The 21,682-nt window shown below is 53.1% G+C and overlaps 1 protein-coding gene across 3 annotated transcripts in view; it reads left to right on the top strand.

Annotated features, from left to right (window-relative positions):
- Nucleotides 1–21,682, top strand: part of LOC119971383 (sodium/hydrogen exchanger 5-like) — a 416,159-nt gene that overhangs the window by 239,724 nt on the left and 154,753 nt on the right. For all 3 annotated transcript variants that reach the window (XM_038806843.1, XM_038806842.1, XM_038806844.1), the window contains exons 6-7: nt 14,384–14,604; nt 21,063–21,265. In XM_038806843.1, the coding sequence (XP_038662771.1) occupies nt 14,384–14,604; nt 21,063–21,265 (424 nt within the window). The remainder of the gene's footprint in view (nt 1–14,383; nt 14,605–21,062; nt 21,266–21,682) is intronic.

The raw sequence follows: 21,682 nt of genomic DNA, 5'->3' as shown, positions 1-21,682 counted from the left end.
TGAAAATACACTCATTTTTATTTTCATGTGAACGAGGTCTTCATAATCCATTGTCAACATAACAATCTATTTGGTAGTCACTATCTGCATTTCCTTTTTAATCTATTTGCAATTTTTAAAATACTCAATTGAATGTGAGGTCTCTGGACCCAAAAGAATATTTTCTAAACAATGAGAAGCTGGAAACAATGAAGGAGCAAAGAGATTTGGGGATTCATGGGCACAAATCAGCCAAAGCTGATAGACAGGTGCAAAAAGATTGAAATTTTGACCACCATCTCAAGGGCTTGGAAATAAAGGGGGGAGAGTTATGCCTCAGTTATTTAGAACCTTAGTTCTTGGCTGGAATACAGGCGTGATCTAACGCCCAATCTATCGGGAGTCTGCTGTTTTTTTGGGCCTCGGTCGGGAATGCCCCGCCAAAGCCACACTTACCTCATTTCCCGTATTGAAAAGGCGGCACGGTGGCGCAGGAGTTAGCACTGCTGCCTCACAGGGCCAAGGATCCAGATTCAATCCCGCCCCTGGGCCACTGTCCGTGTGGAGTTTGCACATTCTCCCCCTGCCTGCGTGGATCTCACTCCCACAACCCAAAGATGTGCAGGGTAGGTGGATTGCCCACGCTAAATCGCCCCTTAATTGGAATTTTTAAAAAGATCGTGCCCCAATCTTTCGATGCCCCTCTGCTCCTCCACTGTAGCCTCTGGATCCCCCGATTTCTCCCCCCCCCCCCCCCCCCCCCCGGCCCCCCCCACCACCACCACTACCCCAATTTACTGCTTAGGACATTCTCGAGACCCCCCTCACCCCCACCTCTTAAGGGCAGGGCACCCTAGGGCCCGATCCCTGGTGCTGGCACCCTGACAGTGCCCCTGCCAGCCTGGCAGTACCACTCAGGCATTCTGGCAGTGCCAGGTGGCACTCTAAGGGTGCCCAGGTGGCAGTGCTAAGGTGCCAGGATGGCAGTGTCAAGGTGGGAGTAGCAGGATACTACCCTACCCAGAGCCCAACCACCCAATGGCCTGGGAGACCCCGCAGTGCCGTTACGCCTGGCCCACGTTGTGTGTGGACCAGTGCTCTCAAGGGCACTTTGGCAAGATCTCCCAGGCGAGGCCATTAGTTCCTGGGTCACAGAAGTATCCGGCGTAAACATATTTAAATGAGCTGACTTAAATACGTTAATCAGGATCTCACCCAGTGAGATCCGGATCTCGTTAGATCTTGCAAAGCGTTCTGAGCGTCGCAAATCTCGCAAGAGACCTCTGGTGAGATTTAACGGCCTTGTCGCGTCACCACCTCGGACCAATGACGCCATTAAGTCGCACGCACTGTGTTCAGTTTTGGTCACTGTGCCTCAGAAAGGATATATTGACCTTCCAGGAGGGGAAGCAGATTCAGCAGAATGAAAAGAGGGCTGAAGCCAATACCAATCACTCCACCTGATATCAAGAAATGGCTGAAGGCACTGGATACTGCACAAGCTATGAGTCCTGACAATATCCCAGCAGTAGTACTGAAGACTTGTGCTCCAGAACCTGCTGCACCCCTAGTCAAGCTGTTCCAGTACAGCTACAAAACTGCCATCCACCTAGCAATGTGGAAAATTGCCCACGTGTGTCCTGTACACAAGAAACAGGACAAATCCAACCCAGCCAATTACCGCCCCATCAGTCTACTCTTCATCATCAATAAAGTGCTGGATGGACTTCCAGTGGCAGTTATGCAGCAATAAGCCACACATGTGGGAGCTCCCGTTTTAAAGAGATTTTTCGGCTCTTTTGAGAGCCCAAAACGGAAATTTTTCAACGTCTCCCGGTGGGGGAAGGTGTGCTGAACGACTTTCCCTGCAGTCCATGACTCGAACTCGGAGTGGAAAGGTGGAAAAAACAGCAGCAGCTCCTCAGAAAAAACGGGGGAAGGGATCCAAGATGGCCACCGACAAAGCTCCAGAGGAATGGAGACTCTGGGCCCAGAAACAACAAACTGATCTCCTGCGCTGCTTTAAAGAATTCAAGGATGAAGTACTGAGCTCTCTGCAGGAAACAAACAGAAGGCTGTCAGAGATTCAGTCCACCCAGGGTGCTGCCATCAAGAAGTTGCAGACGCAGGCCATTGAACGAGAGGAGGAGGCCGTGGTCCTCGTGAGTAAGGTGGAGGGGCACGAAGCACTCCACAAGAAGTGGCAGGAACGCTTTGAGGAGCTGGATCACCGCATGAGGCGGAAAAACCTGCGGATCTTGGGCCTTGCAGAGGGGCTGGAGGGATCGGACCTGACAGCCGATGTGGCTGTAATGCTGAATTCGCTAGTGGGGGCCGGATCTCTCCATCTGCCCTTGGAGCTGGAGGGAGCGCACAGGGTGCTGGCCAGGAGGCCCAAGGAAGATGAACTCCCGCGTGCGGTGCTGGTGAGGTTCCACCGGTTCAGTGATCGGGAGTGCGTGCTGCGCTGGGCCAAGAAGGTGAAGAGCAGCAATTGGGAGAATGGGGTAGTGCGGATCTGCCAGGACTGGAGTGCGGAGGTGGCTAAGCGGCGGTCCGGATTTAATCGGACGAAAGACGTGCTTTATAGAAAAAAGATAAAGTTCGGAATGTTGCCGCCCGCGCGCCTGTGGGTAACTTATTCGGACCGGCATTATTATTTCGATTCCCCGGAGGAGGCGTGGGCCTTCGTGCGGACGGAGAAACTGGACTTGAACTAGGGGTTGGGGGTTGCGAGGTCGGCTGTAAGATATTAGTGCTGGATTCTGCTGTTGCTGTGTTCTCTTTTTCTTCTGTTGTTTTCTTCTTGTTTTAGTACTTTAGCAATTTTGATATGGTTATTTACGGAGGGGGTGTTCTGCTATGTTTTTGTTTTTGTGCTGTGGGACATTGTCTGGGCTGTGTATCTTGAGGGGAGGGTCGGGGGGGATATGTTGTATTCTATGCCGGAGTGGGGGTATGGAGTGGGGCTGATATTTGGGAGCTGCATCACAAGGGTGTGGTGGGGCAGTGCAAAAGCGCGGGCTTTCCTCTGGTTTCCCGTGCTGCGGGGCTGGGGGGTGGAGATGGTGACGGGGGAGGCGGGGCCTTAACTGGTTCTTCCCCGCGCTGGAGCGGTGCCAGGAGGGGGGATAGATTGGGGGATGATCCCACTTCGGGAGGGGTCGGGCTATTGGCGGGAGTTTCCGGGGTCAGCAGAAGTTAGCTGACCCACGGAAGTACAATGGAGGACGGTTCGCGGCTGGGAGGGTTCCTAGCCTGGGGGGGAAGGGAGGGGGGGGAAGGGGAATACCAGGTTGCTGCTGGTAGGGTCAAGAAGAAGCTGGTGGGGCTGGGGGGACAGAGGTGAGCGGTTGTCGCTATGGGGACGGGGTCGAGCAGGGGGTGCTGGCCTGGGGCGGGCAGTCAACGGGCTATGGCTAGCCGACGGGGGAGGGGGGCGGGACGCCCTCTGATCCGGTTGGTCACCTGGAATGTGAGAGGGTTGAATGGGCCGGTGAAGCGGTCGAGGGTACTGGCTCACCTGAAGGGGCTAAAGGCGGATGTGGCAATGCTTCAGGAGACCCACCTGAGGGTGGCGGACCAGGTCCGCCTGAGGAAGGGATGGGTGGGGCAGGTTTTCCACTCGGGGTTGGATGTGAGGAAACGGGGATGGCGATTCTGGTGGGGAAAAATGTGTTGTTTGAGGCATCGGAGGTGGTGGCGGATAAGGGGGGTAGGTATGTGATGGTTAGGGGCAGGCTACAAGGAGAGAAGGTGGTACTGGCTAGTGTGTATGCCCCAAATTGGGACGATGCGGGCTTTATGAGGCGTATGTTGGGACGGATCCCGGATCTGGAGGCGGGAGGTCTGATCATAGGGGGGGACTTTAATACGGTGTTGGATCTTTCACTGGATCAGTCCAGCTCTAGGACGGGTAGGAGGCCGGCGGCGGCCAAGGTACTGAGAGGGTTTATGGACCAGATGGGTGGGGTGGATCCATGGAGGTTTGTAAGGCCGAGGGCACGCGAGTACTCTTTCTTCTCCCACGTACATAGGGTCTACTCTCGGATAGATTTCTTCGTGGTGAGTAGGGGACTGATTCCGAGAGTGGAGGAGGCCGAGTATTCGGCCATTGCAATCTCCGACCACGCTCCGCATTGGATAGAGTTGGAGATGGGAGAGGTGCAAGACCAACGTCCGTTGTGGCGGTTGGATGTGGGGTTGTTGGCGGAGGAGGAGGTGTGTAGGAGAGTCCGGGCAAGTATTGAGGGGTACCTTGAGGTGAATGATACGGGGGAGGTTCAGGTGGGGATGGTCTGGGAAGCCCTGAAGGCAGTAATTCGTGGGGAGCTGATATCCATCCGGGCACACAGGGAGAGGAGCGAGAGGAGTGAGAGGGATAGACTGGTGGGAAAGATGCTGGAGGTGGACAGGAGGTATGCAGAGGCACCAGAGGAGGGACTGTTGGGGGAGAGGCGCAGCCTGCAGGCTAAATTTGATTTGCTGACCACTAGAAAGGCGGAGGCACAGTGGAGGAAGGCACAAGGGGCAGTGTACGAACATGGTGAAAAGGCGAGTAGGATGCTGGCTCATCAGCTCCGTAAGCGGGATGCGGCTAAGGAGATTGCTGGAGTGAGAGACAAGAGTGGGAATGTGGTGCGGAAGGGGGTAGAGGTGAATGGGGTCTTCAAGGACTTTTACGGGGAACTGTACCGGTCGGAGCCAACGGGGGAGAGGGGGGGAATGAAGAGGTTCCTCGACGGGCTTTCTTTCCCGAAGGTGCAGGAGGAGAAGGTGGAGGGGCTGGGTGCGCCGATTGAGCTGGAGGAGCTAGTTAAGGGGATCGGGCAGATGCAGTCAGGGAAGGCACCGGGGCCGGATGGGTTCCCGGTGGAATTTTATAAAAAGTTCGTGGACCTAGTGGGCCCCTTGCTGGTGCGGACACTCAACGAAGCGTGGGAAGGGGGGACTTTGCCCCCGACGATGTCACGGGCACTGATCTCGTTAATTTTAAAGAAGGACAAGGACCCCCAGCAGTGTGGTTTATACAGGCCCATATCTCTCCTCAACGTGGATGCTAAGGTGCTGGCAAAAATCCTGGCCACCAGGATAGAGGACTGTGTGCCAGGGGTTGTGCATGAGGACCAGACAGGTTTTGTGAAGGGAAGGCAGCTGAACACGAATGTGCAGAGATTGCTGAATGTCATTATGATGCCGGCGATTGAGGTGGAGGCAGAGATAGTGGTGGCGCTGGATGCGGAGAAGGCCTTCGATAGAGTGGAGTGGGGGTACCTATGGGAGGTGTTGGGGAGGTTTGGATTTGGTGAAGGGTTCATTAGATGGGTAAGGCTGCTATATGAGGCCCCGATGGCGTGCGTGGCCACGAATAGGAGGAGGTCGGAGTACTTCCGGCTTTACCGAGGGACCAGGCAGGGTTGCCCCTTGTCCCCCTTGTTGTTTGCACTGGCAATCGAGCCGCTGGCGATGGCATTGAGAGATTCAGAGAGGTGGAGAGGCTTGGTGCGAGGTGGAGAGGAACATAGGGTGTCGTTGTATGCCGACGACCTGTTACTGTATGTGGCGGACCCGGTGGGAGGGATGCCGGGAGTGATGGAGTTACTAGCCGAGTTTGGGACCTTCTCAGGTTATAAATTAAACTTAGGCAAGAGCGAGGTGTTTGTGGTGCACCCTGGAGACCAGGAGGAAGGAATTGGTAGGCTCCCGCTTAGGAGGGCAGGGGAGAGCTTTAGGTACCTGGGGGTGCAAGTGGCCAGGGACTGGGGGCTCTCCACAAGCATAACTTTACCAGACTGGTAGATCAGATGGAGGAGGAGTTCAGGAGGTGGGACATGCTGCCATTGTCGTTGGCGGGGAGGGTGCAGTCCGTCAAAATGACAGTGCTTCCGAGGTTCTTGTTCCTTTTTCAGTGCCTGCCCATATTTATCCCCAGGGCCTTCTTTAGGAGAGTGACCGGCAGTATTCTGAGCTTTGTGTGGGCACATGGGACTCCGAGAGTGAGGAGGGTGTTCCTGGAGCGAGGAAGGGATAGAGGCGGGCTGGCGTTGCCCAACCTTCTGGGGTACTATTGGGCAGCCAATGTGTCAATGGTGCGTAAATGGGTGATGGAGGGGGGGAGGGGCGGCGTGGAAAAGAATGGAGATGGCGTCATGTAGAGGTACGAGCCTGGGTGCCATGGTAACGGCACCGTTGCCGCTCTCCCCCAAGAGGGTTACCACGAGCCCGGTGGTGGCGGCGACCCTAAGAATCTGGGGACAGTGGAGACGGCATCGGGGGGAAACAGGGGGCTCGATGGAGGCTCCACTGGGTGGCAACCATCGGTTCATCCCGGGGAACACGGATGGGGGATTCAGGGGATGGCAAAGGGCGGGCATCAGCAAATTGAGGGATCTGTTTATTGGCGGGAGGTTTGCGGGCCTGGAGGAACTGGAAGATAAATTTGGCCTTCCCCAGGGGAACATGTTCAGATACCTGCAGGTAAAGGCGTTTGCTAGGCGACAGGTAGAGGGATTCCCTTTGCTGCCCTCGTAGGGGACGATGGACAGAGTGCTTTCGGGGGTGTGGGTAGGAGAGGGGAAGGTGTCTGACATCTATAAGGTAATGCAGGAGGTGGAGGAGTCGTCAGTGGAGGAGCTGAAGGCTAAATGGGAGGAGGAACTCGGGGAGCAGATAGAGGACGGGACTTGGGCGGAGGCCTTGGAGAGAGTCAACTCTTCCTCCTCATGTGCGAGGCTTAGTCTCATCCAATTTAAGGTGCTGCACCGGGCCCACATGTCCGGGACTAGGATGAGTAGGTTCTTCGGGGGTGAGGACAGGTGCACCAGATGTTCGGGGAGTCCTGCGAACCACGCCCATATGTTCTGGGCATGCCCAGCACTGGAAGAATTCTGGAAGGGGGTGGCGGGGACGGTGTCGAGGGTGGTTGGATCCAGGGTCAAGCCAGGGTGGGGACTCGTGATTTTTGGGGTTGGGGTGGAGCCGGGAGTGCAGGAGGCGAAAGAGGCCGGGGTCCTGGCCTTTGCGTCCCTAGTAGCCCGTCGAAGGATTCTGCTACAGTGGAAGGATGCGAGGCCCCCAAGCGTGGAGACCTGGATCAGTGACATGGCGGGATTTATAAAATTGGAAAAGGTCAAATTTGCCCTGAGAGGATCAACACAAGGGTTCTATAAACGGTGGCAGCCTTTTCTGGACTTCCTGGCTCAGAGATAGGTAACTGGGTCAATAGCAGCAGCAACCCGGGGGGGGGGGGGGGGTGCATTATTGTAGTGTTTATTCTGTAACTTTATAGTGTGTTAATTTGCATTGTTGTTAAAATGCTGGGTTGTTCATGGGGATGGGGCGAATGTATATGATTGTTAATATTATTGTTATTTTCGGTATTTTACTAAGGTGCGTTATTTTTTTTTAAAATAATTTTTATTGAAAGAATTTTTTACATGAAGATATTTACCCCAACTAACTATAGGATATTACAAAATATTCCCTCTTAACAAATATCCCCCCCCCGCCCGAACTCGCACGCGCGTTGTCCCTCCCCCCTCCCCCCTCCCCCAAAAACAAACAAAGCAACAATCAACATCAAACATGAACTGCGAGCAAATTTGCCCGCATTTCAACCGTACATAACCCACCACAACCGTTGTTGCCACCCCCCCCCCCCTCCCCCCCCCCCCCTCCCCTCCCCCCCGGGTTGCTGCTGCTGCGACCTCTGCACCCTATCTCTGAGCCAAAAAGTCGAGGAAAGGCTGCCACCGCCTGAAGAACCCTTGTACCGACCCTCTCAGGGCGAATTTGACCCTTTCCAACTTAATAAAGCTTGCCATGTCATTAATCCAAGTTTCCACGCTTGGAGGCCTCGCGTCCTTCCACTGTATTAGTATCCTTCTTCGAGCAACTAGGGACGCAAAGGCCAGTACTCCGGCCTCTCTCGCCTCCTGTACCCCCGGCTCCACCCCAACCCCAAAGATCGCAAGTCCCCATCCTGGTTTGACCCTGGATCCCACCACCCTTGACACCGTCCTTGCCACCCCCTTCCAGAACTCCTCCAGTGCCGGACATGCCCAAAACATATGGACATGGTTCGCTGGACTTCCCGAACACCTGACACATCTGTCCTCACCCCCAAAGAACCGACTCATCCTTGTCCCCGTCATATGGGCTCTATGTAGCACCTTAAATTGAATGAGGCTAAGCCTCGCACACGAGGAGGAAGAATTAACCCTCTCCAGGGCATCAGCCCATGTCCCATCCTCTATCTGTTCTCCCAGCTCCCCCTCCCACTTGGCTTTCAGCTCCTCTACTGATGCCTCCTCCGCCTCCTGCATTACTTTGTAGATGTCCGATATCCTCCCCCCTCCGACCCAGACCCCCGAGAGCACCCTATCACTCGCCCCCCTACTGGGGAGCAAGGGAAACCCTTCCACCTGGCGTCTAGCAAATGTCTTCACTTGCAAATGTCTAAACATGTTTCCCGGGGGGAGCCCAAATTTCTCCTCCAGCTCTCTCAGGCTCGCAAACCTCCCATCTACAAACAGATCCTTCAGCTGCCTGATGCCCACCCTGTGCCAGCTCTGAAATCCCCCGTCCATGTTCCCCGGGATGAATCTATGGTTCCCTCTTAACGGTGCCTCCATCAGACCCCCCACTTCCCCCCTGTGTCGCCTCCACTGCCCCCAGATCTTGAGGGTGGCCGCCACCACCGGGCTCGTGGTGTACCTCGTGGGAGGGAGCGGCCATGGCGCCGTTACTAGGGCCCCCAGGCTTATGTTGCCACAGGACGCCCTCTCCATTCGTTTCCAAGCTGCCCCCTCCCCTTCCATCATCCACTTGCGCACCATCGATACATTTGCCGCCCAGTAATACCCCGAAAGATTGGGTAATGCCAGCCCTCCACTATCCCTACTCCGCTCCAAGAAGACCCTCCTCACCCTTGGGGTGCCGTGCGTCCACACGTAGCTCATGATGCTACTCGTCACCTTTTTGAAGAAGGCCCTAGGGAGGAAGATGGGCAAGCACTGAAATAAGAACAAAAACCTCGGGAGGACCGTCATTTTAACGGACTGCACTCTGCCCGCCAGCGACAGCGGCACCATGTCCCACCTTTTAAATTCCTCCTCCATCTGTTCCACCAGCCTGGAGGAGTTCAGCTTGTGGAGAGTCCCCCAGTTCCTTGCCACCTGCACCCCTAAATATCTAAAACTCTTTCCTGCTCTCTTAAACGGGAGTCTCCCGATTCCCTCTTCCTGGTCCCCTGGGTGTATCACAAATACCTCACTCTTGCCCAAGTTTAGTTTGTACCCCGAAAAGTCCCCGAATTCTGCTAGCAGTTCGATCACCTCCGGCATTCCCCCTTCTGGGTCTGCCACGTATAGCAGCAGGTCGTCCGCGTATAGCGATACCCGGTGCTCCTCCCCGCCCCTTATCAGCCCTCTCCACCCCCCTGAGCCCCTCAGTGCCATCGCCAACGGTTCAATTGCCAGTGCGAAGAGCAGGGGGGACAAGGGGCACCCCTGTCTGGTCCCCCGGTGGAGCCCAAAATACTCCGATCTCCTACCATTCGTCACTACACTTGCCGTCGGGGCCGAATAGAGCAGCTTCACCCATTTAATAAGTCCCTCCCCAAATCCAAACCGTTCCAGCGTCTCCCACAGATACTTCCACTCCACCCTATCAAATGCTTTCTCCGCGTCCAATGCCACCACTATCTCCGCCTCACCCTCCACTGCCGGCATCATGATGACGTTTAGCAGTCTCCGCACGTTCGTATTAAGCTGCCGCCCTTTCACAAAACCCGTCTGGTCCTCGTGTATCACCCCTGGCACACAATCCTCTATCCTGGTAGCCAGGATCTTTGCCAGCAACTTGGCGTCCACATTCAGGAGCGAGATAGGCCTATATGACCCGCACTGCACGGGGTCCTTGTCCCGCTTCAAGATCAGAGAGATCAGTGCCTGCGACATTGTCGGGGGCAGAGCCCCCCCCTCCCATGCCTCGTTGAAGGCTCGTACCAGCACAGGGCCCACCAAATCCGCATATTTTTTGTAAAATTCCACCGGGAACCCGTCTGGCCCCGGCGCCTTCCCCGTCTGCATATGCCCAATCCCCTTGACTAGCTCCTCTAACCCTATCGGCGCCCCCAGCCCCTCTACCAGCTCCTCTTGGACCTTGGGGAACCTCAATTTGTTCAAGAAGCCCTCCATCCCCCCTCCCCTCGTCGGCGGCTCTGACCGATACAGCTCCTTATAGAAGTCTCTGAAGACCCCATTTACTTCTGGCCCCTTCTGCACCACGTTCCCACCCCTCTCCCTCACTCCCCCAATTTCTCTAGCCGCATCCCGCTTGCGGAGCTGATGCGCCAACATCCTGCTCGCCTTCTCCCCATATTCATAAATCGCGCCCTGCGCCCTTCTCCACTGTGTCTCTGCCTTTCTGGTGGTCAACAGGTCGAACTTAGCCTGCAAACTGCGCCGTTCCCCCAACAGCCCCTCCTCTGGTGCCTCCGCATATCTCCTATCCACGTCCAAAAGCTCCCCCACCAGCCTCTCCCTCTCCTGTCTCTCCCTCCTTTCCCTATGTGCCCGTATGGAGATCAGCTCCCCCCGGATCACCGCCTTCAGGGCCTCCCAGACCATCCCCACCTACACCTCCCCCGTGTCATTAGTGTCCAGATATCTTTCAATGCTCTTCCGGACCCTCTTACACACCTCCTCATCCGCCAGCAACCCCACATCCAGGCGCCACAGCGGACGCTGGTCCCGCGCCTCCCCCATTTCCAAATCTACCCAGTGTGGCGCATGGTCTGAGACCGCTATGGCCGAGTACTCCACTTCCCGTACTTTCGGGATCAGTCCCCTGCTCAATACAAAAAAGTCAATTCTAGAATAGACTCTGTGGACATGGGAGAAAAAGGAATACTCCCTCGCCCTCGGCCTCCCAAACCTCCAGGGATCTACCCCTCCCATCTGCTCCATAAACCCCTTTAACACTTCTGCCGCTGCCGGCCTCCTACTCGTCCTTGAACTCGATCTGTCCAGCACGGGGTCCAGCACTGTGTTGAAGTCCCCCCCCATGATCAGGCCCCCTGCCTCCAGGTCCGGAATGAGGCCCAGTAGGCGCCTCATGAAGCCAGCGTCGTCCCAATTCGGGGCATACACACTAACCATCACCACTTTCTCCCCCTGTAGCCTACCCTTCACCATGACATATCTACCCTCTTTATCCGCCACCACCTCCGCCGCCACAAACGACACCCTTTTCCCTACCAGGATCGCCACCCCCCGGTTCTTTGCGTCCAGTCCTGAGTGGAACACCTGTCCCACCCACCCCCTTCTCAGGCGGACCTGGTCCGCCACCTTCAAATGGGTCTCTTGTAGCATTGCTACATCCGCCTTCAGCCCCTTCAAATGCGAGATTACTCTCGTTCTCTTGACCGGCCCATTCAGCCCCCTCACATCCCAAGTGATCAGCCGGGTCGAAGGGCAGCCCGCCCCTCTCCCCTGCCGACTAGCCATATCCTGTCACCTGCTCGCCCCCCCTTCCCCCCTCCCCCTCCCCCCCCCCCCCACCCCCCTCCCCCCCCCAGGCTAGGACCCTTCCTAGCCGCGATGCACCCTCCATAGTACTTCCGTAAGTCAGCTGGTTTACGCTGACCCGGCTGCCCCTGCCACAATCCGACTCCTCCCGGCATGGGGGACATCCCCCCCCTTACCACCCCTCCTTGACCCCGCTCCAGCGCGGGAAAGGGAGCCATTGCTGACCACGCCCCTTCCTCCCACCCTCCTCCCTCCTCTGCCCCGTGCGCGGGAAACCAGAGGAAAGCCCGCGCTTTCGCCCTGCCACTCCCCACCCCTCCATCTTCAGTTCCACCCCCGTCCCCGATCCCACACCGATAAAAAGAAACCCCACAAGAAACACATACCCCCGGCACTCCCCCCCCCCCACCCCGCCCCCCCAACATAACATTATAAATAACAGAAAAAAGAAAAAAACCTGGTAGAGAGAAAAAAAAAGGGGTCCAAAAATACAGCCAAGTGAAAATCCAACCAAACGAAAGCCACGTGTCCAGCTTAAAGTACCAGAGCGGCAACGACCGCCAAGTATCCCCTGGTTCTAGTTCGAGTCCAGCTTTTCTTCCTGGACAAAGGCCCACGCCTCCTCTGGGGACTCGAAATAGTGGTGCTGGTCCTTATAGGTCACCCACAAGCGCGCTGGCTGCAGCATCCCAAATCTGATTCTCTTGGCATGCAGCACCGCCTTCGTCCGGTTGAACCGGGCCTGCCGCTTTGCCACCTCCGCACTCCAGTCCTGGTAGATCCTCACCGTCGAGTTCTCCCATTTGCTGCTCCTCTCTCTCTTGGCCCACCTCAGCACCCTCTCCCGGTCACTGAATCGCTGGAACCGAACCAGCACCGCCCTCGGGGGTTCGTTTGCTCTTGGCTTCCTGGCCATTACTCTGTAGGCCTCCTCCAGTTCCAGGGGCGAAGGGACGGCCCCTGCCCCCATCAGTGAGCCCAGAATTTCTGCCACATACCCCGGGAGGTCCGACCCCTCCAGCCCTTCTGCCAGGCCCAGGATCCTCAGGTTTTTCCGCCTCATGCGGGTATCCATCTCCTCCAATCGGTTTTGCCATTTCCGGTGGAGTGCCTCGTGCACCTCCACCTTTCCCACGAGGACCGTGGCCTCCTCCTCCCTCACAGCCATCTCCTGCTGCAGCTCCCGAATTGACGCCTCTTGGGTCGCCTGTGCTCCCATCAGCCTGGTGGTCGTCGCGTTCATCGACTCCAGCAGCTCCACTTTCAGCTCCGTGAAGAAGCGCAGGAGAACGGCCTGCTGCTCCTCCGCCCATTTCCTCCAGTCCTCGGGTGCGCCGCCGGCCGCCATTTTGGATTTCTTCCCCCGCTTTTTTCGGGGAGCTGCTGCCAATTTTTTTTCTGCCCCACTTCGGGTGACAACCATAAATTTTGCAGGGTTCTCTTCTGGGAACCTTCCCCCACCGGGAATCGTCGTTCCAGCGCCGTTAGGGGCCCTCCAATCGGCCCGAAAACACCTTCCTCGCAGGAGCAGCCAAACGTGCGACTTAGCTGGTCATAGCCGCAACCGGAAGTCACTAAGATGCGTTATTGCTGTATAAAATCAAAATTTCTCAATAAAAATTATTTAAAAAAAAAAAAATAAAGTGCTGGATGGAGTCATCAACAGTGCTATCAAGCAGCACTTACTGTTCATGGATGCTCAGTTTGGGTTCCGCCAGGGTCACTCAGCTCCTGACCTCATTACAGCCTTGGTTTAAAAATGGGCAAAAGAGCTGAATGCCAGAGGTGAGGTGAGAGTTACTGCCTTTGACATCAAGGCAGCATTTGACTGAGTATAGCATCAAAGAGCCCTAGCCAAACTGGAGTCAATGGGAATTTGGGGGGGGGAGCTCTCGCTGGTTGGTCTGGCACAATGGAAAATGGTTGTGTGGTTGGATGTCAATCATCTCAGCTCCAGGACATCACTGCAGGATGTACTCAGGGTAGTGTCCTAGGTCGAACCATCTTCAGCTGCTTTATCAATGACCTCCCTTCGATCATAAGGTCAGAAATGGGGATGCTGAACATTGGGCAGTCATGTGCAAACATCCCCATGACTCATGACTCCTCAGATAATGAAGCAGTTCATGTCCAAATGCAGCAAGACCTGGACAGTATCCAGGCTTGGGCTGACAAGTGGCAAGTTACATTCGTGCCACACAAGTGCCAGGCAATGACCATCTCCTACAAGAGAGGATCGAACCATCATCCCTTGACATTCAATGGCATTACCATCTCTGAATCCCCCACAATCAACACCCTGGGGTTTACCATTGATCAGAAACTGAACTAGCCATATTAATACTGTGGCTACCAGGACAGGTCAAAAGCTAGGAACCCTACGGTGAGTAACTCATCTCCTGACCCCAAAGCCTGTCCATCATCTACAAGGCACAAGTCTAGAAGGCATCACCTTCTGAAGGGTAACTAGGGATGGGCAATAAATGCTGGCCTAGCCAGTGACGCCCACATCTCGTAAAATTAATTTTTTTTAAAGGGTTAAATTATGAGGAAAGGGTAGGTGAATTTGGCTTGTATTCCGTGGATGATGGAATATTGAAGGATGGTCAGAGTGAGGGGGCAAAACATTTAAAATATTCAATAAGATAGAGAGAAACTGTTTCCTCTGGTGAGGGAATCAAGAAGGGTCATAATTTAATTCCAAATAGGTGAGATCCAAAATTTCTCCAGAGAAAACAATATGGTAAAGTAAAATATAAATAGTTGTTTGGTAGTACAAAACTGTGGTCCCCTTAAATATCAATGTTACACTTAAATATAACTTCAGAGTGTTGGAGGGCTATGCCTAACTAAACTTTTGTCTCTACATCTAGGGTCACCTTCTGTGGTCTGTGTTGCAAAAAGTATGTGGAAGCTAACATTTCACAGAAATCCCGTACGACTGTCAAGTATACAATGAAGACTTTAGCCAGCAGTTCAGAAACAATCATCTTCATGCTGTTGGGAATCTCAGCTGTTGACACTTCGAAGTGGACCTGGGACACAGGTTTAGTGCTCTTCACACTTCTCTTCACATTTGCCTTCAGGGCAATCGGTAAGTACTCTTGTCTTTCCTCGTCCTTCCATCAAGTCTCTCAGACAGCCACTCCAAACCATGTAGTTAAGTATAGAAAGAGAATATTTTATTTATTTAGTGCTTATCATCCCAAAGTGCTTTACATCCAATGAATTAGCCTTGAAGTACAATCCCTAATCCTATGTAGTTAAATGCAGCAGTCGGTCTTCACGCAACATGCTCTTACAAACAATAAGTGAATGAACGGGCAGTTCATTTGTTTTTGATGTTGCGACTGGAGAGAGAGCAGCAGGTCAGGACACAAGGATAACTCTGCTTCAAATAGTGCAAAGGGGTTTTTACACCCATCCAAACAGGCACATTGGGCGCAATGTTCTCCGCTCCCCACGCCGGGTGGCAGAATCGCGGGAGGGCCAGGCGAATCACGACACGCCGCCCTGGCACTCCCCGCGGTTCTCCCACCCCCCCCAAAATGGTGTGTCACGTTTTGCGTGACGCCGCTCAGAGAATCGCCGCTCGCCGTTTTTCACGGTGACCGGCGATTCTCTGGCCCAGATGGGCCGAGCGGCCTGATGAACCCGACCGGTTCACGCCGGCACCAACCACACCTGGTCACTGCCGGCGTGAACATCGCGCGACAGGTAAGTGTGGGGCCTCCTGTGTGGGCACGAGCCTGGAGGCGCTGGTAACGGCGCCGCTGTCGTTCCCTCCAAAGAGGTATACCATGAGCCCGGTGGTGGCGGCTACCCTCAGAATTTGGGGGCAATGGAGACGGCACGGGGGGAGGTGGGGGTCTCGATGGGGTCCCCGATACGGGGGAACCACCGGTTTGTTCCAGGGAGAATGGATGGTGGGTTCCTGAGTTGGCACAGGGCAGGTGTTAGGAGGTTGAGGGACCTGTTTGTAGACAGGAAGTTTGCGAGCCTGGGTGAGTTAGAGGGGAAGTTCGGGCTCCCCCCCGGGGAACATCTTTAGGTACATACAGGTAAGGGCGTTTGCCAGACGGCAGGTGGTGGAGTTCCCTCTGTTGCCTCCGCGTGGGGTCCAGGACAAGTTGCTCTCGGGGGTGTGGGTTGGAGAGGGGAGGATTTCGGACGTGTACCAAGTGATGCAGGAGGTAGACGAGGCCTCGGTGGAGGAGCTGAAGGGTATATGGGAAGAGGAGCTGGGTGAGGGGATTGAGGAGGGGACGTGGGCAGATGCTCTGGAAAGAGTAAACTCCTCCTCTTCTTGTGCGAGGCTTAGCCTCGTACATTCAAGGTGCTACATAGGGCTCATATGACCGGATCGAGGATGAGTAGGTTCTTTGGTGGTGAGGACAGGTGTACTAGGTGCTCGGGGAGCCCAGCGAACCATGCCCATATGTTCTGGGCATGCTCAGCGTTGGGGGAATTTTGGAAGGGGGTAGCAAGCACGGTGTCGAGGGTGGTAGGATCCAGGGTCAATCCAGGCTGGGGGCTCGCAATATTCAGCGTTGCAGAGGAGCCGGGAGTGCAGGAGGCGAAAGAGGCCGGCATCCTGGCCTTTGCGTCCCTAATAGCCCGGCGGAGGATTCTTCTTCAGTGGAAGGATGCGAGGCCCCCAAGCGTGGAGGCCTGGATCAGTGATATGGCGGGGTTTATCAAATTGGAGAGGGTGAAATTTGCCCTGAGGGGATCAGTACAGGGGTTTTTCAGGCGGTGGCAACCTTTCCTAGATTTCCTGGCAGAACGATAGGGAAAAAGGCCGACAGCAGCAGCAGCCCGGGGGGGGGGAGTTCGTTTCTGTGGGTTGGGTTGAAGGGACGTGTATATGTGTTCTTTGTTTATGACGGGCGTTAATCTATTTCTTTTTTGCATGTACGGGGGGGGGTTGCTCTCTTTTATTTTCTCAGTTATTAATATTTTCTGTTATTGATATTTTGTAAAAATCTGAATAAAAATTATTTAAAAAAAAAAGTGTGGGGCCTGTGGGGGGGCGGAGGGATGATCGAGCACCACGGGCGTGCTCAGGAGGTTACTGGCCCGCGATCGGTGCCCACCGATCGTCGGGCCAGCGTCTCTTTTTTTTTTAAATAAACAATTTTATTGAGGTAGTTTTTGGCTTTGTAAACAGTTACAGACATCAACAGAAAGAAAGCAAAAAAGGCAAAAATGTGCAAACATCCATGTACTTTCAATACTTCAATCGTAACATACTGCACAAGCCCGCTCGTCTCCCACCGGTACTACCTGCCATTTTATCCCTCCTACTCTACTCTACTCTACCCCCCCCTCCCCCCCACCCCCTGCTGACGCTCACTCTCCCGCAAAGAAGTCAATAAATGGTTGCCACCTCCGGGCGAACCCCTGTAAAGATCCCCTCAAGGCAAACTTAATTTTTTCCATACCCAGGAAATTCGACATGTCCGCAAGCCACAACTCAGTCTTCGGGGGCTTTGAGTCCCTCCACACCAATAGTATTCGTCGCCGGGCTATCAGGGAAGCAAAGGCCAAAACATCGGCCTCTTTCTCCCCCTGGACTCCCGGGTCTTCCGAAACCCCAACAATTGCCACCCTTGTTTTAGCACCCTGGACATGACGCCCGCAAATCCCTCCCAGTACCCCCTCAGCTTAGGGCATGCCCAAAACATGTGAACGTGGTTCGCTGGTCCTCCCGCGCACCTAGCGCATTTGTCCTCTATCCCAAAGAATTTGCTCATCCGAGCCACCGTCATATGGGCCCGGTGAACGACCTTAAATTGAATCAGCCCGAGCCTGGCACATGTCGCGGTCGAATTTACCCTACTCAGGGCCTCTGCCCACAGCCCGTCCTCCATTTCCCCGCCTAGCTCCTCCTCCCATTTAAGTTTCAGTTCCTCCGTCTGGGACCCTTCCTCCCGCGTGAGCATCTTATAAATACCAGAGACTCTACCCTCCCCTTCGGGCCAGTGTCTCTAAGAGACGCACTCTTTCGCCTCCACCGCCCCGCAAGATCAAGCCGCCATGTCTTGCGGGCAGCGGAGGGGAAGACGGCAAACGCGCATGCGCAGGTTGGAGCCAGCCAACCTGCGAATGCGCGGCTGACGTCACTTAGGCGCCGCCGGCCGCGACATTCTCGGCGCGCCGCTTTGACGTAAGCGTCAAGGCCCGACGGCCGAGTTTCTCGCAACGCCGCTCCTAGCCCGGGGGGGGGGGGAGGAGAGAGAGAATAGGGGGTGAGGAGCTGAGGAGCGGCCTCCGACGTCGGAGTGAAACACTCCGGGTTTCACTCCGGCGTCGGCACTCAGTCTCCCTTTGGGAGAATCGCGCCCAAAGTGTCTTAGTTTGACTTTGCATTGAAAAAAAGTATTTCATTGGAATTCCCACTCACCCTTGTAAAAGCTAAGGTTATCACCTGCTCTGGCAAGGTGATTGATACCGGGTGGGTGGGGGTGGTGGAAGGGGTGGGGCTGGGATACCCTGCAACCTCAGTCTTGGAGAGGTTGGAGGCATCTTGGGAGGTCAGTATGCCTTTTCGTCAAGAGTAGTGTGGATCAGCTTGGAGATCAAGACCAGGGAAGTGGTCTACATCGCAAAGATTCACATTTCTGTCGTGATTATAATGTGCCCATGTTTCAAAAGGGGCCATTGGGTGTGTGCTGAATCGAACTGTTTCTGAGGGGTCGCATCTGTACCCCATCAGCTAAGGTAGCTAGGTTGTATTTTCCTTCCATTGACACAGATACCCACCAGCAATATTTAAATAGGGTATTATCCTAACAGATGTGACATTATGATGAGTATTGGGACTTCCCCTAATGTCCCTTAACTATGATTTTATTACTACTTTTGATTCCAGTGGGCGGGACTCTCCAATCCCGTGGCAGAGTGTCCACGGCGTCGTAAACACTGTCGTGTTTTACGATGGCGTGAACGGGCCGCTCCCACGTCTAATTCTGGCCCCTACAGGGGGCCAGCACGGCGTTGCAGCGGTTCGCGCCGCTCCAGCTGCAGATCCCGGCGTAAACTGTGCGTCACGGGATCCGCGCATGCGCAGTTGCGTCAGCGCCAACGAGAACATGCACAGTGGCGCCGGCGCCAACGTGCGCATGTGCAGTGGACTCCTTCAACGCGCCGGCCGTGACGCAAAATGGGGCAGGGCTCCACGGGCCGGCGAATAGGAAAGGCAGCCCCCAGCCATAGAGGCCGGCCTGCTGATCGGTGGGTCCTGATCACGGGCCAGGTCACATCGGAGGCCCCCTCCAGGGTCGGACCCACCCCTCTCCCCTCCCCCCACAGGCCACCACCCGACCCTTACACGGTGATGTCCCGCCGGCCCAGAGCAGGTTAGAACGGCGCCGGTGGGACTTGGCTCTTTTCCTACGGCTGCTCGGCCCATTTGGGCCGGAGAATCGGCGGGCCGGCTGCGTAGAGCGACCCGTGACCGGCGCCGCGCCAACCACGCCAACCACGCCAATGCCAATGGCGCCGAATCTCCGCACTGCGGAGAATTGCGTGCCGGCGTCGGGGCGGCGTGGCCCACTCGTGGGGATTCTCCAGCCCGGCACAGGGCTGGGAGAATCCCGCCCAGTAAATATGGACTGAAGTTCTTTTGTGAGTGTTTTTTTAATACATAATGTAGATGTCAGAATTATTATCCTTTAACTTTCAGGCAGAGAACAGCTTGTTGGTTGGTTTTGGAACTAATAGGCATGCAGCATGTGATTAGTCCAATTGTGGCTTTCAATCCATTTCATTGTTCATCTGTTTGTCTGAAAATGTGTTTTCAAATTATTTACTGTAAAATCTGGGGTGCCTGTCACAAACTCATTCAGTTTATAATTTACAGTTGCCATCAGTGATGCAACATTTAGTGTTTATTTTCTGTAAAATAATTGTGACTGAAAGATATGGAACAATTTAGACATATGACTTAAATGAAACATTTAGGAAATGTTCTAAGAACAAACACCATCAGTAATGATTCTCATATAAATTTACTCATCTGTGATCGCTATTTTGTTTGGGTTCAGCCTTATTGGTCACTCCTGTGAGTGGATCTTGCATCCCTCACAAACTGAAGAGCACCCTTATGACCTGTTTTCTAGTTAAATCACAGGAATAGCCCAGGATTGTAAAATGCCTCTGCATACTGGATGTTGTTTTCATTACCATGTTTGATCTCCTATTCAGAAAGAGAGTTGGAAGTATTCTCCTGTGCTGAGATCAATCATAAATCAATAGTTAATATTACATAAGATAAAAGAATGAATAAAATGCAGTTTTTTGATGAAAGAGGTTAGGAGGCATGGTGAGTAGGAATTCTTTTTAAAAAGGTCTAAACATTAAGTGAGCAGGCAAAACTGAAACAGTTGAAGTTCAGTGTAGGGAAGTATGTGGTCCTCCATTTCAAATCCATGATAGATCATTCAGAATCTTTTCTTAGTCGTGAGAAATTAACACGTGTGAAGGAGCAATAATAATCGGGGTGTCCATACACAACCAACAAGGTTAATAGAGCATTGGCCCTTACCTCAGGAGGGTGGGGAATGTTATATTTCAGTGGTACTGAACCTTGCTCAGCTTTACATTTTCTCTGGCCTTCACTTTTTCAATACTGATGTAGTATGTAAAAATACACAATTTTTAATTGCTGCTTTGTTTGAAGCCCAACTACTAGTCCATATCAATATCCTGGATGCTTAGTCTCTTTTGAAATTTAACATTTTGTGAGCTAAACCTGCCTTTATATCAGCAACATTTAAACCAATATATGTTCTAGGACAAATTGGTAAAATCTCAAACTTCCATATTCTAGTGTAAACCTTCTAAATATTAACTCAACTGTTGTAGTGGTGTCATGTGAGAGTACCTTTAAGAAATGGGTGTTTACTACTGCAGTGATGTCAGAGAGTGGGTGGAGCTGGGCTGTCAGCTTTTTACTTTTGTTTTTGAGCAGGCTGCAGGGTGTGTTTTAGTTTCATTTAGTTTCGTTTTCAGAGCTGGATAGCTGCGGTCACAAACTGCAGCCAGAAGGTGTATGAATCTCTCTCTGTAATCTAAAGACTGTAAATCGATCCTGGTTTAAAACTAACAGTAGTGACTTTAACCTGATGTGCTTCTGTTGAAAGGTTTTGTTTTTAAGTTGCATGGATGTTAAAAAGGGAGGTTTAATGGTTTACTTAGTGTTGTATTCTTTGGGGGTTGTATTTGAATTAATGGTTGCTAAGATGTTCACTATGTTTCAAAAAGGTTAACTTGAGTTCATAGAATAAACATTGTTTGGCTTTAAAAAATACTTTTCCATTTCTGCTGTACCACACCTGTAGAGTGGGCCATATGCTCCCCATACCACAATCTATTAAAAGTTGTGGGTCAGGTGAACTCCATGATACACCTTGGCGTTCTCTAAAACCTGGCCCATAACAAGTAATCTTCTTTACCCTTGAAACTAAGAATCTTGTAACTTTTATCCGTATGGTTCATATTCTCAATTAAAGAAAATCATGATTAATTTGACTGATCTCTCACTCTTAGGGGTAATTCTGCAGAGCTGGATATTAAATCATTTCCGTCTGGTCCCACTGGACAGAATTGACCAGGTGGTTATGACGTATGGTGGCTTGCGTGGTGCAGTAGCATTCGCATTGGTGATTCTTCTCAACGAACAGACTATCAAGGCAAAGGACTACTTTGTTGCGACGACCATCACAGTTATATTTTTCACAGTGATAATTCAGGTGAGAGTTGTGTCTGGTTATATGTTTCATATTCCTCAGTGGCACTGGCAGTAGTCCTTCAATTTGTCAACAGCGTTTTGATGTTTCCATTGAGATGCATTATTTGATTGGAATCTAGGTTTGCCCTTCAAAGAACCCTTACCCTTTTTGTCCTTATTTTTGTATTACCTGGCCAATGTGATGTTGGAAACTTTGCAGCGGATGTGTGGGGCTAGTTTGCAGCTACGGCTGTCTCGCTTCATCCTTCATTTGATTGTTATTTACTTATTTCGCGCATACATAGTATTACTTTTGTGAGGGCCACGAAGAATCCAGCACGAGTTTTCAGGATACAAAGAAATAACATTTATTTACAATAACATATATACACACAACAGCAGCAACAATTTCCCTTGCTGCCAACTCCTCTCTCCCTCT

This window comes from Scyliorhinus canicula, chromosome 9 (assembly GCF_902713615.1).
Source record: "Scyliorhinus canicula chromosome 9, sScyCan1.1, whole genome shotgun sequence".
NCBI classification, from domain to species: Eukaryota; Metazoa; Chordata; class Chondrichthyes; order Carcharhiniformes; family Scyliorhinidae; genus Scyliorhinus; species Scyliorhinus canicula.
This window is presented reverse-complemented; position numbering and strand designations above follow the sequence as displayed.